Source organism: Pseudorca crassidens, chromosome 19 (assembly GCF_039906515.1).
Source record: "Pseudorca crassidens isolate mPseCra1 chromosome 19, mPseCra1.hap1, whole genome shotgun sequence".
Lineage (NCBI taxonomy): Eukaryota > Metazoa > Chordata > Mammalia > Artiodactyla > Delphinidae > Pseudorca > Pseudorca crassidens.
This window is the reverse complement of record NC_090314.1, coordinates 4,910,580-4,925,861: the sequence shown is the minus strand read 5'-3', so window position 1 is coordinate 4,925,861 and position 15,282 is coordinate 4,910,580. Positions and strand designations below refer to the sequence as shown.

At 46.7% G+C, this 15,282-nt stretch overlaps 1 protein-coding gene and 1 long non-coding RNA gene across 6 annotated transcripts in view; one reads left to right on the top strand and one right to left on the bottom strand.

Annotated features, from left to right (window-relative positions):
• The window catches only part of LOC137212254 (uncharacterized), a 317,962-nt gene that overhangs the window by 142,788 nt on the left and 159,892 nt on the right, over positions 1-15,282 (top strand). The window lies entirely within an intron of this gene.
• SPECC1 (sperm antigen with calponin homology and coiled-coil domains 1) overlaps positions 1-15,282 on the bottom strand; it is a 246,070-nt gene that overhangs the window by 153,618 nt on the left and 77,170 nt on the right. For all 5 annotated transcript variants that reach the window (XM_067715414.1, XM_067715412.1, XM_067715413.1 and 2 more), the window contains one exon: positions 8,699-8,834. In XM_067715414.1, coding sequence (XP_067571515.1) covers positions 8,699-8,834 — 136 coding nt within the window. The remainder of the gene's footprint in view (positions 1-8,698; positions 8,835-15,282) is intronic.

Genomic DNA, 15,282 nt, shown 5'->3' with positions numbered 1-15,282 from the left:
GCAGGTGTGTCCGGCTGTACCGCAGAGATGTTATAATACTGATTCAGAATCAGTTAGGAGGAGCCCGTGTTCAGTGTGGAAATAGGGCGGGCGTGGGCGAGACAAAGCCACGCTCGTTTGACCTCTCTGAAGCCCCCTGATCTGGATGAAACACCGCCTTCTCCTGGAGGCTGCTGGGAGGACGAATGAGGCCAGCACCTCGGGGGCACCAGCTGGGGCTGGACCCCGAGCTTCCGTCTACACCCCTGCGGCTGCTGCAGTTACTGCAGACGGCGGCAGGGCCCCGGGGATGCTGGGGCCTGGACACCAGAACCCGGAGACAGTCCAGCTCCTTCACGCAGTTCCCCCAGCACCTGGGTTAGACTGTGCGTTAGCAACAGATGCAAGCGTGAGCAATCATACAATCATTATTACCTAAGGAGTGAGCATTTTCTCCTGTTCTACGTTTGAGGGCTCCTCCTTGAGGACAGATCAATTCCCAGGAAAGGGTGCAATACAGGCTGATCACAGGTGTAACCACTGTGAGTTTCAAACCACAACACTGTATCATAATTTCACAATGAGATCCCTTCCAAATTTAATATATTTGAAAGAAAACACAGATTATACCATACCATGCATTACCAAAGAAAAAGTGTCCTAAAGCCAAAAGTTCAAAAACTAAGTAAGACTTGAGGGCCATAAAAAGATTTCTGTCCCCTAAGTTCTATAAATAATTTATAATTACATCTTTCCTTTAAGAGGAAATCAACTACATACTGCTAGCATTTTCCTTATTTTCTTTAGTTTTATATTATTCTTCACAGCTGAATCTATAGAGAATGGTTGTGAGTCCAGTGAGGTGCCGTTTCTAACACACTAAATCACCTCCCTCTGACTCAACAGGACTGAGATTTAAAAACCCACACTTATTACTAGTGCCAACACTCTCGTTCCCCTGGTTTTCGTGCTCATAAAATAAAGACAAAGTGTGATCCAATATTCACACGACCAACTAACACGACTGCATAATTGCAGGGGTGCTGGCACCTGCAACAGAGACACACCGGCTGACGGGCAGCATGGCCATGCCGGCCACTGCTTCTAACAGTGGGCTCATCAGCTGATGCACGGGTCCAAATTCACCAGGAACGAGGCAGTTTGGCGATACATGACAATGTACAAAAGTGTCAGCTGTCCAAAAGCTGATATGAAAATGTTAAGGACAACCTGCACTTCAAAACACAAGGTCCAGAGACAAATGCAATTTTCTAATTCAACTCGATGAGGTCAAAGGATATAATTTCATTACAATCAAGTAGATGGCAAACTGGATTTGAATGATAACTACAGGAATAGAAGTGCATCTTACATTTCAATAGCCCGTTACAGTTTACAAAGCATTCACAGACCTTTGCTGTGACATCATTGTGCCGTAGATCTGTAGGTATTTCCTCAAGGGAACAAGTAAGGAAACTAAAGCCCATGGGGTGTGGGAACCAGTAAAACCAAGGTCTTTCTCTAGAATCCTGAACAAAGGGAGTACGTGCTGGGATCAAGCAGTTAAATAATTTACCAATGAATAGTTAAGACACACTAAAAAGCAAGTGGAAGAGGAAGGATTTGGCTAAGGCAAAAAAAAAAAAAAATTAGGTTATGATTTGTATTTACTCTGTTTTTATTTATTTATTTATTTTTATTTATTTTTATTTTTTTGCGGTATGCGGGCCTCTCACTGTTGTGGCCTCTCCCGTTGCGGAGCACAGGCTCCGGACGCGCAGGCTCAGCGGCCATGGCTCACAGGCCCAGCCGCTCCGCGGCATGTGGGATCCTCCCGGACCGGGGCACGAACCCGTGTCCCCCGCATCGGCAGGAGGACTCTCAACCACTGCGCCACCAGGGAAGCCCTGTTTTTATTTTTTTAAAGCAATGTCTGCATGTGTTTTTAAAATTTTGAAACAGAAAGATCTAACATGAAAAGTCTTCTTCCTCCACCACTTCTTTTTTGTGTGTGTCTTTTTTTTTTCTTTAATTTATTTTTGGCTGCGTTGGGTCTTCGTTGCTGCGCGCGGGCTTTCTCTGGTTGTGGCATGAGGGGACTACTCTTCGACGCGGTGCGCGGGATTCTCATTGCGGTGACTTCTCTTGTTGCGGAGCACAGGCTCTAGGAGCGCGGGCTTCAGTAGTTGTGGCTCGCAGGCTCTACAGCGCAGGCTCAGTAGTTGTGGCGGGTGGGCTTAGCTGCTCCACGGCATGTGGGGTCCTCCCGGACCAGGGCTCAAACCTGTGTCCCCTGCACTGGCAGGCGGATTCTTAACCACTGCGCCACCAGGGAAGTCCCTCCCCCACCACTTTCAATTCTGGTAACTCTCCTCAAAGATAACATCCCTACATCCTCCCAGAAAAAAAGTTATGATTTCAAAAATTATATTAACATCTATTTAAAAATCAAAACAAATGAGGTCAGACTAGATGCACCATGTTATTTTCCCCACTTAGTAATGATCTTTCCCTGTCCGTACAGACGAATCTGTGTCCGTTTCCATGGCTGCATACTGTTCTGCTGTACCAAAATCTCATTCTGCAATCAGCGCTGGGCTGATACACACTTAGGTATTTCCAGTATTTTACTGTTACAATAATGCCACAACCGAATATCTTGTCCATATATATAGGCATCCTTTTTCAAGTATATCAGTAACGCTAAATGCTAAGCGGTAGAAATTCTTGGTGAAAGATTATATGTATTTCAAATGTAGATAGATTTTACCAGATTGTCCTTGCCATCAGCTATATGTGGTGTGGTTCCTTTCACACTTCATAACATCAGAAATTATCAATCGTTTTAATGTTTTGTTTTGTTTTTTTAACTTATTTTGGCTGTGCCGCACAGCATGTGGGATCTTAGTTCCCCGACCAGGGATCAAACCCGTGCCCCCTGCAGTGGAAGCGTGGAGTCCTAACCACTGGACCACCAGGGAATTCCCTCAATCATTTTAATTTTTACTAATCTGTTAGGGGAAATTGTATGTAATAATTATTGCTCTGATTTACATTCCTTTACCTCTAAGTAAGACTTGGCATCTTTCTAGTGGCTATCTGTATTTCCATTTTATGTGAACTACTGTTTTCTTTTTTACTATTTTTCTTTTTCTTATTGATTTATACAAACTCTTTGTAAATAAGCCCCCTTTGTTACATGTTTTGCAAATAATTTCCTCTTTTTACGAAGGAGTGTTTAATACTTATGTGATTTTTCACCATTTCCTCTATGGCTTCTGTGTTTGTTCCTACTTAGAAAGGCCCTTCCAGGGCCGAGACTACAAGTTGATTCTCCCATGTTTTCTCTTTGTACTTGCATGGTTTCACTTTTTAAAATTTAATCTCTAATTCACTTGGAATTTGTTTTGATGAGAGGAGTGAGATAGGGATCCAGCTTTATTTTTTCCTAAAAATCCAATCAGTTATTATTTTTGAGTGAATTATCCGTCTTGATATAAAATGCCGCCTTTATCCTACATGAAATCCTCCAGTGTATTCTGGACTGTCTCCACTGTTCCACTGAAGAGGTTAGTCCCTCGATCACTAATTTTTCAGAAACTTCCTGGTTATTCTAGAGTATTGATTCTCCTAGATCAGGGTTTATCAACAGCAGCACTATTGACATTTTGGGCAGGAAGTCCTGTGCTTTGTAGGATATTTAGCGGCATCTCTGACCTCTGCCCACTAGATGTCAGTATCAGCCCCCTAGTGATGACAACCAAAAAATGTCTGCAGACTTTGCCGCTTGTTCCGTGGGTTGGGGTGCAGGGCAAAATCGCCCGCAGTTGAGAACCCCTGTTTTAGATAAACCCAGTATCATTTTATCAGTGTTCCTACTCTCAAATTCCCACTGATATTTTAATTGTGATGAAAACGAATTCACAGAATAATTTAGACATCTTTGTTGTATACGGACTAAATTTAATCTTTTTTTTTTTTTTTTTTGGCTGTGTTGGGTCTTTGTTGCTGCCTGCGGGCTTTCTCTAGATGCAGCGAGCTGGGGCTTCTCTTGTTGCGGAGCACGGGCTATACGCACGTGGGCTTCAGTAGTTGCGGCTTGTAGGCTCTCGAGCGCAGGCTTGGTAGTTGTGGCGCACGGGCTTAGTTGCTCCACGGCATGTGGGATCTTCCCGGACCAGGGCTCGAACCCATGTCCCCTGCATTGGCAGGCAGATTCTTAACCACTGCACCACGAGGGAAGTCCCTAAATTTAATCTATATTATATTTAGTCTTCTTATCCAAGAATCATGTGTATTTATATCTTCTTTTATGTCCTTTAAAAGGGTTTTAAGAGTTTTTAAAATAGAGGCTCTGGTAATATTAAGTTTATTACTAGGTATTTTACCTCTTTTGTTCCTTCATAAATGGGATCATTTCTTATTATCTTTTCTAACTAGTCACTGATAAGAAAACTATTGATATTTTATATTCTATTACCAGCCACACACTGAACTCTTATATCTAATAGATTTTTAGGACATGCTAAGTTTTTTCTTATGATACAACTTTCAGGAAATTCTAAGCATTTTTCTAAACATACAGCGGTATTATCTGCATAAAATCATCATCTTGTATCCTCATTTCCAACATGAATACACTCCTATAGCTCTCCTGTCTCAATGCCTAGGTTAATACTTGCAGAAAAATTTGGTGGTGGGCAACCTTGAATCATTCTTGATTTTAATGGAAACACTTCTAGGATTTCACCATTGGGCATAGTGCTGGCTTTGGCTTGAGATACATATATTTCTTTTTTTTAATATAAATTTATTGATTGATTTTTTTGGCTGCGTTGGGTCTTCGTTGCCATGCACGGGCTTTCTCTAGTTGCAGTGAATGACGGCTACTCTTCGTTGCAGTGCACATGCTTCTCATTGCGGTGGCTTCTCTTGTTGAAGAGCATGGGCTCTAGGCACACGGGCTTCAGTAGTTGTGGCACATGGGCTCAGTAGTTGTGGCTCACGGGCTCTAGAGCTCAGGCTCAGTAGTTGTGGTGCACAGGCTTAGTTGCTCCACGGCACGTGGGATCTTTCTGGACCAGGGCTCGAACCCATGTCCCCTGCATTGGCAGGCGGATTCTTAACCACTGCGCCACCAGGAAAGTCCCAAGATACATATATTTCATATCACTAAAGAAGTACCCATACACTTGTAGTCTACCAAGAGCTTGTTTTTAAATCAGAGAGAGTGTTAATTTTGTCAAACACATCTTCCATCTCTAGGGGGACGACCATATGGTTTTTCTTTTGTAGTCTATTAATATTGTATGATGGATTCTATTCCCCAATCTCCTATTAAGCCATTCCTGGATGGCGTAAATCCACTTGGTTGTGATGTGCACTACTGTTCTTTTAATTTCTTGTTGAATCACACTTGCTAATATTTTCATCTCCCATTTTTGCATCAGTATTTGAGAGTGAGGTCAGTCTGTTAGTTTTTAGTGGTGCTTTGTTAACCCTTATTTATTTATTTGTTTGTTTATTTATTTTTGGCTGTGTTGGGTCTTCGTTGCTATGCGGGCTTTCTCTAGTTGCATCGAGCGGGGGCTACTCTTGGTTGCAGTGCGCGGGCCTCCCATTGTGGTGGCTTCTCTTGTTGCAGAGCACAGGCTCTAGGCGTGCAGGCTTCAGTAGTTGTGGCATGCGGGCTCAGTAGTTGTGTCATGCAGCCTCTAGAACACAGGCTCAGTAGTTGTGGCGCATGGGTTTAGTTGCTCCGCGGCATGTGGGATCTTCCCGGACCAGGGCTGAAACCCATGTCCCCTGCATTGGCAGGTGGATTCTTAACCACTGTGCCACCAGGGAAGTCCCTTTGTTAACTTTTAGAATCAGTCTTAGGCTGCCTTGATAAAAATAAGTTGTACTTTCATATGTTGTACTTTACAAACCAAATGTGGGGACTTCCCTGGTGGTCCAGTGGTTAAGAATCCTCCTTCCAATGCAGGGGACACAGGTTCAATCCCTGGTAGTGGAACTAACACCCACATGCTGCGGGGCAACTAAGCCCATGCGCCACAACTAGAGAGCCCAAGTGTCGCAAACTACAGAGCTCACGCGCCACAGCTAGAGAGCCCAAGTGCCGCAAATTGCAGAGCCCATGCACCACAACCAGAGAGAGAAAAACCTGCCCACCACAACTAGAGAGAAGCTCACTCGCCACAATAAAGAGCCCGCACACTGCAACGAAAGATCCTGCATGCCTCAGGGAAGATCCCACGTGCCGCAATTGAGACCCAATGCAGCCAAAAAAATAATAAAAGAAAGTAAATAAAAATTTAAAAAAATAATGAAGTGTCAAGTTAAAAAAAAAAGTAAAACCATTATGTAGAAACACAAGGCCATTCCCCTGCATCCTAGGAAAAAAAGCCACATATATTCTTCACAGATTCAACTTTTTGAAAACTAAATAAATTAAAATACACCTTTGGAAAGCTAATCTGGATTGTGATATTTTATGTAACAGTGCAAAAATCACAAGTAGTCTACCATTCACCTCCTATTATAAATGAGTAATGTCATATTTCAGCTGTGTTCCCACCTTAGACAATTGAGCAGTACATTACTATTATTAATGGAGCTGCATTGTGAGTTAGACCACGGAAAGCTTAGCTTTCTTATCTATGTGCTGCAAAAGAAAATGAAATACATTCTCTGACGTTTTAAGTTTCCTATACTCTGGACTCAAATATAATGGTTTAAAAAAAACCTTTTCGAAAGAATGAAATTAGAACACTCCCTCACACCATACACAAAAATAAACTCAAAATGGATTAGAGACCTAAATGTAAGACCAGACACTATACAACTCTTAGAGGAAAACATAAGAAGAGCACTCTTTGACATAAATCACAGCAAGATCTTTTTTGATTCACCTCCTAGAGTAATGGAAATAAAAACAAAAATAAACAAATGGGACGTAACGACACTTAAAAGCTTTTGCAAAGCAAAGGAAACTACAAACAAGACAAAAAGACAACCCTCAGAATGGGAGAAAATATTTGCAAACGAATCAACGGACAAAGGATTAATCTCCAAAATATATAAACAGCTCATGCAGCTCAATATTATCCAAAAATGGGCAGAAGACCTAAATAGACATTTCTTCAAAGAAGACATACAGATGGCCAAGAGGCACATGAAAAGCAGCTCAACACCGCTAATTATTAGAGAAATGCAAATCAAAACTACAACGAGGTATCACCTCACACCGGTCAGAATGGGCATCATCGGAAAATCTACAAACAACAAATGCTGGAGAGGGTGTGGAGAAAAGGGAACCCTCTTGCACTGTTGGTGGGAATGTAAATTGATACAGCCACTATGGAGAAGAGTATGGAGGTTCCTTAAAAAACTAAAAATAGAATTACCATATGACCCAGCAATCCCACTACTGGGCATATACCCAGAGAAAACCATAATTCAAAAAGACACATGCACCCCAATGTTCATTGCAGCACTATTTACGATAGCCAGGTCATTCATCGACAGATGAATGGATAAAGAAGATGTGGTACATATATACAATGGAATATTACTCAGCCATAAAAAGGAACGAAATTGGGTCATTTGTTGAGACGTGGATGGATCTAGAGACTGTCATACAGAGTGAAGTAAGTCAGAAAGAGAAAAACAAATATCGTATATTAACACACATATGTGGTACCTAGAAAAATGGTACAGATGAACCGGTTTGCAAAGCAGAAACAGAGACACAGATGTAGAGAACAAATGTATGGACAGCAAGGGGGGAAAGTGGAGGGGGTGGTGGTGGTGGGATGAATTGGGAGATTGGGATTGACATGTATACACTAATATGTATAAAATAGATAACTAATAAGAACCTGCTGTATAAAATAATAAAATTCTAAAAAATAAAGATATGCAAAGATATAAAATGCCATTTTTCTCAATATTATTTTTTGTTTTTGAAAATTTTTCATAAAGATATGGTAATTATGTTAACATGTAATGGGTTTAATTTTATTTCTGTTATTTTAAAATGAATTAATAAATCAATATTTTTAAAACTTAGGGAAAAAAAAAACCTTTTTGGTTTCTCAAAAAGAGTTAGTAACACTGAGAAAGCCCAGGGGTTCCTGAGGCCACTGGCATCTAAACGAGTCTGAACAGCCTTCCGAGAGGACCTTCCCGGCTTCCGTAGGGCCCAGGACGGATGCTGCGCCCCTGCCTCTGCCAGGGACTTACGCACTGACTCGCTTATCTGACACGCGGAGCACCACGAAGACACCAAGACGGCCCCAGAGCCTGCACCACCCTGCCCGGATCTCCAGGGACGCAACACGTGCTAGATGATGGGCAACCAGAGGGACCGGGGGAAGCACAGGGCTCCCCACTGCCTCTTTGCTTCCTTTTGTGGATCATCCCATCTCCTGTTGTGGGATGCTGTCGCCTGAACCAGTTCCTCACTCAGAGTTAAGTGCTCCGTACGTATCTGATGGGGAAGGAGGCGTGAATGCCCGAGGTGCTTTCAAATGGACAAGAAAAGGCCCGCCTGGGTCCCTCTGTCCTGGCTCCCTTCCTGCCTGGGTCCCTTCAACCTGGGTCCCTCTCACCTGCGCCCCCCACCTGGGTCCCTCCCACCTGTCCCCCCCCCCAACCTGCCTGAGTCCTTCCACCCTGAGTCCCTCCCACCTGCCCCCCCCTCGGGCCCTCCTACCTGGGGGGCCCCTCAGGCGGCTCTCCGCGAGTTCGGAGACGGCCCCGGACGTGGACGTCTTTTTCAGTCGAGCTGCCCCAGAAGCGGCGGCACCGCCTGGCTTGTTGAGCGTGTCCTCACTGCTGGCCCGCTTGAGCTGAGAGAGAGGTGGACGGAGAGAGACAAGGTGAAGAGACGCATTTTCGGGCTGGAGCGCTATAAACCAGGAAAGCACCGAGCAGGCCCACCTGCCCGGCAGCTGAGGGGCAGCGAGGGCACCTCGAGTAGCAGGAAGGCGCGGGGGGAAAAGCGCAGACAAACCCGCGATGCCCTCACAGGTCACAGTGTGATCCTCCATCACTGTTTCAGAGATCGGTATAAGGTTGCGGGTGGTTACTGCCCATCATTCACACGTTAAATAATGAGGTTTTTTAAAAACAGTTAAAAGGCTGGGAACTGATGAAGAAAGAACTGTATGGTACACAGAAGTCAGGACAGGGCAACACACAAGAAATTCAAAGACAATAAAATGTAGCACAAAAACATACGTCTGGAGGAAGCAGGGGGAAGAGATACAAAGATCTGAACATCTACGCGTGCTCACCCCAAGCACTCCCATGGCCCCAAACACACGCCGCCTCCGAAGGGAGCAGAGGGACTTTTTTGGAGGCCAGAAGAAGGCTGTTAGGGACCCTCGGCTCCTTTTCTGCTTTCTTCCCTGGCATGGGAGGTGCAGAACAACTATTTGTTGAAAGGTATTGAAGTGTAATGGGGGGACCCCGTCCCGAAATGAGCTCACACTCTGGCCCAGGTAAATTACGCTCAAGGTGAAAGAGAAAACCCACAAATAAGTTCTCTCAACCAGTGTGAGTCTCTGCTAAAGAACACTAATCGTTCCAGAAGATGGAGGCAGGCAGATGCCACCACAAATGCACCTGACATCCTGGGAACCAGCGTGAAAACGCCCTCAAATCAACCGGGACGTGGAAGCAGCAGCCTGGCCCACCACACCGGCCAAGGGCCCTGCTCCAGCCTGCTTTGCTGGCTCTGGGGTCACATACTGAAGGTTAGGAGTCTAGATATTTGCACAATGCAAAAAAAGCATGTCCACCTTTGCAGCATTTAGATTTCAGGGTGTTGCGACATATCCCTCAGAATGGCTTGAAAGAGAAGAGAAATACCAAGTGCTGGTGAGGTTGGGGAGCAACCGGAACACTCCCCGTCTGCTGGTGGGAGTGTAAACTGGTCGCCGCTTTGGAAAACAGGGAGGATTCACTAAAGCTAAATATTTGCACCCTGTGATTCAGCAAACACCCTCAAGCTCTACACAGGCTCCTCAAAGAATGTTCACAGCAGCTTTATTTATTACAGCCAAACCTAGAACAACCCGAATGTTCTTCAACAGAAGGGGTAAATTAAATAGTGGTACAGTATACAATGGAAACCACGCAGCAATTTAAATAGTTACCGATACAGTAATGAATGGGTGGGTCTCACATTCATTATGCTAAGTGAAAGAAACCAGACACAAAAGAGTATATTATGCCTGGTTCCATGCAAGTGAAGTTCAAAAATGGACAAAACCGGGCTTCCCTGGTGGCGCAGTGGTTGGGAGTCCGCCTGCCGATGCAGGGCACACGGGTTCGTGCCCCGGTCCGGGAAGATCCCACATGCCGCGGAGCGGCTGGGCCCGTGAGCCATGGCCGCTGAGCCTGCGCGTCCGCAGCCTGTGCTCCGCAACGGGAGAGGCCACAGCAGTGAGAGGCCTGCGTACCACAAAAAAAAAAAAAGAATGGACAAAAGCAAATGATGGTGACAGAAGTCAAAACAGTGGTTCCCTCCGGGGGAGTTACGGGCTGGGAAGGAAACTTCTTGGGCGCTGGCATGTTCTACATCTTGCCTGGGTGCTGACGGTGACACAGATCTAAGCACACGTAAAAATTCAATGGGCCGCACAGCTAAGACTGAGATTAATGCACTTTATATGCCGATTTGTAAGTATGTTGTGCCTCACGAAAAAAAGAAAGAAAACTGGAGGATGGGTTAAACCAGGGGCAAAGCCCTGGTGCCACCCTGCCAACTGCTCGTGTAGGGTTTTCCCTCATTGTTATTTTTGATCGTGGTAAAATATACATAACATAAAATGTATCATTTTAACCATTTCAAGTGTACAGTTCAGTGGCCTTAAGTACATGACGTGGTTGTGCAACCATCACCACCATCTAGAACTTTTCCGTCTTCCCAAACTGAAACTCTACGCCTTAAACACTAACTCCCCACAGCCTACATTTTTAAAAAGGTGGTAAAAGTCTAAATATTAGCCAAGCAATCCTAGTCGAGATCTTTAACAAATGATTAATGTTTAGAACAGCCAGTCAATATTGACAGGATAATCTGCGTGCACACGCTTGCAGTTTACTGGATGTAAATGTAACCACACAGCCCAGCCAACAGCACAGGCCACCACAGCTTAACAAAAGGGATGAAATACGACAAGGGTTGACGCAGAAATACCTCAACTGCCTTCTTACACGGACCCCATGATCGCTTTCCTACCTCCCATTTCAGAGTAATAAGGGTCCCTGCACCCAAGCTCTCCAGCCTCTCAAATTATCCGACAGGTCATCAGTGTAACATGTATTTAGTACTAAACAACAATAGCTCAGGATGTCAGCACCATTTCCTCAACAGAAAAGAACTATTGTTCACTCGGCCTAGAAGCGTGCCAGGGGCTTCCTGGGTCCCCACAGGGAAATCAATTCTGATCTTAGACTTTGAAACACCTCAAAGGAAACACGGAAGGGAATTCTTAACGTAATTTTGCAAATGATACGCTATTGGTTCTGCTTTGCTCTGTCTGGTTCTCCGACATTCCTAAAATCAGTAAGTCTGACGCAAAGAAGTGCGGAATTATCAAACTCTGCAGCAAAGGGCCAGAGAGCCAAGGCTGGGTCTGCAAACCAGGACAGGGCACCCACCGAATGAGAGGTCCCCACCGGCCTCCAGCCATCCCACCCTGGCCCCCATCCCCGCCTGCCCCGGGGCATGGGCTCAGGGGTATAGCTTGCCCCTGGCCCCTTCCCATAGAGCTTGGTTCTTGGTGAGATGGCGGGCGCGGCAACAGAAGGAAGGGGTGGCAGGTGGGAGGTCACCACCCCAGGCTCAGGGCTGGAGGGTCTCCAGTGGGGATTTAGCAGTGCACAGATGCTGTAGCTGAGGGTCTGCTTTTGTTCACAAGGGCGGCAATGCAAAAGAGGACTTGGGATGTGGGAATTCAACATATGAGGTGCCCAGCAATCCCATAGGAAGCAGCCCACATAGTGGTTAAGGTGTGTGCCTGTGGCTCCAAGAGAGGCTGCTGGTGACGGACCCTGCCTCCGCCTCTCCCTACCTGTGTGATGGGGGAAGGTGCTGAGGGCTCCTCGATTCTAAAAGGGAGAAAATAACACACACATCTCCAGGTTTCTGACCCTAATTAAGAACACAATAAATAGCGGCCATCATCACCACCACCACCATCATGATCATTAGCAACACCACCATCACCACCACCATCACCACCATCATCATCACCACCACCATCACCATCACCACCACCATCACCACCACCATCACCACCATCACCACCACCATCATCATCACCATCATCACCATCACCACCACCATCACCATCACTATCATCACCACCATCACCACCACCATCACCACCATCATCACCACCACCATCACCATCACTATCACCACCACCATCACCATCACTATCATCACCACCACCATCACCATCATCACCACCATCACCACCACCATCACCACCACCATCACCACCACCATCACCACCACCATCACCATCATCACCATCACCATCACCGCCACCATCATCACCATCGTCACCATCATCACCATCACCACCACCATCACCATCACTATCATCACCACCATCACCATCACCACCACCATCACCATCACCACCACCATCACCACCATCACCATCATCACCATCATCATCACCACCACCATCACCATCATCACCACCACCATCACCACCACCATCACCACCATCATCACCACCATCACCATCATCACCATCATCACCATCACCACCACCATCACCACCATCACCATCATCATCATCACCACCACCACCACCACCATCATCACCACCACCATCACCACCATCATCACCACCATCATCACCACCATCACCATCACTATCATCACCACCATCACCATCACCATCATCACCATCACCATCATCACCATCACCACCATCACCATCATCACCATCATCACCATCACCACCACCATCACCATCATCATCACCATCATCACCATCACCATCACCATCATCACCATCACCACCATCACCACCATCACCACCACCATCATCACCACCATCACCACCATCACCATCACCACCATCACCACCACCATCACCACCATCACCACCACCATCACCATCATCACCACCATCATCACCACCAGCAGCAGCAGCATCACCATCACCAGCATCACCATAATCACCGTTACAACTGTGGGAACTCAGCCAGAAACTTCCCTCTTTGCTGTCTGAAAGCTTTCCCGGTGCTCCTTCCATGATGGTTCTCTGGGCTGGTAGCCATGGCAGCACCTTCATACTTACAAACAAAAGTCTGGAACCAGAGCACGGGGTATTGTTATGTATTAGAAATAGGTGACTGATTGGCTGCGGGGCCCTGGGCAAGTTATTATATAGGGACTCAGTTTCCTCACCTAAAAAACAGAAGAACTTGATTAAATCATCTAAGATCCTTCTCACCTCCTAAATCCTAGCTGTTATATTAGATTTTATTTACTTATTTAGGCTTAAAGAATTTGCTGATCAGGCTTATTGCATATTGTATCAATGTAAAGCTTTTGCTCAAAGCACAAGTACTGTAACGGTGTGACAACAACAATACCCCAGGCTCTGGGCTGATAAATAGGAGGGCGTGCCAGCCCCATCATGATCCTAGACTAAGGCTGCACTCGCTCCCCATCCGCTTACCACCAGCAGTGGCTGCCTCTGACCCTTCCTTACATCAGAAACACTGGCACTGCCAAGGCACCGCGGTAAAAGCCAAGCGTTGTAGTGACTGGCTTGATCTAACCTCCGTTTCAAACACAGAGAATTTTGACTATTAATCCTAAGGCAGACTTTACATTCATTCCACAGACAATATGGAAACTCTGTGATTAATCACCTCGGGTCTGGATGAAACAACATTTCACACCAAAAGAATGTGATTCAGGGAGGTCCTGAGAAAACGCCCTTCTCCCCCACCCTTTGCTCTTTTGCCCCTTTTCCCCCATCCCTAAGGTGTCCTGTGGGATATGGGGACCATCTGAAATATCAGCTGCTGCTAATAGTTTAAAGGTCCGAGGGCATTTCGGCCATTGAACAGCCTTTCATATCTGATTTCATCCAACTGCCTTCCATCCAGATGTGAGAGCCAGGAAGAAGTGGGCCGGGAGAGTCGGGTCCCGGGGACAGAACCGAGGGCATCCCTTCTGGGTACCATCATCCCAGGGAGCCCAGAGCAGCCCTATGCACATACCCTGGGGAAGAGAGAGAGAGAAAGGGGGAGCGGGGCCGGAGCAGAGACCCTGGGACTCCTCCCCTCTCACCACGACCCCTGGGGCTGCTCCCACCATCCTGGACACTGTGACCCGGAAGGCCTACTGCAAGCCGGGCGTCCATCCTCAATACACACAGTGTACTTAGTCCACGGGGCCAGGCTGCACGCGTGTCAAAGCGGAGCAGGCAGGCCTGTGTTCTGAGTTAACGTCCAGCAAAGGGCCTGGTTCCTGTGCAGTGACTCAGAAAACCAAGACGGGAGAGGCGGGTGGCCTCCCGGAGCAGGTGCCCTGGAGCAGGCCTGGAAGACCACCAGGCTTTTATCGGCAGATGAGGCAGCAAAGCATCCCGGAGGCCACAGGTATGTGCTAGAGGGTGGGGACAGGCAGCCGGGGAGAGGGGGAGCAGCATGTGGGACCAGGGCAGGACCCTCCAGATTCCCCAGGTCTGCAGCAGTGATAAGGATTCAGACTTGGTGAGCTGACAACGGGGACACCCATGTGTCTGCAGCCAGGTGAACCCTCCGGCTGGGGCTGCGCTGGGGAGAGCCCTCTGTCAGCAGGACCAGAGGAGGCACCTAGGGGAGGTGGAAGGAGGGCAAAGTCGAGTTCTTGCTTTGAAGACACGGAGGACGGGGCTGTTTGGAGGGCCGGGGGCAGAATTCAGGAAACGGACGGGAGCTGATGACACGGGGCGGCATGGGTCCTTCTAGGTCCTTTACCCACAGGTTTCTTCTCATTCAAACCACAACTCTGCCATCTTGGACATGAGAAAACTAACATGAGATTAACTAACTCACTCAAGGCTGTATGGGTAAGGCAGAGTGGGATTTAGGCCCGGCACTGTGTTTCCAAGGGCTTTAACATTCCTGCTGGGCCAGAGACCAACAGGAGTCAGAGGCTCTGGCCATACCTCATGGGGTGAGGGCGAATAAATGGGGCTGCAGGAAAGCCACATCACGTGGGCGGCCCAGGTTGGTGACTAAGTGCATAGGCTCTAAGTCCAAACCTAG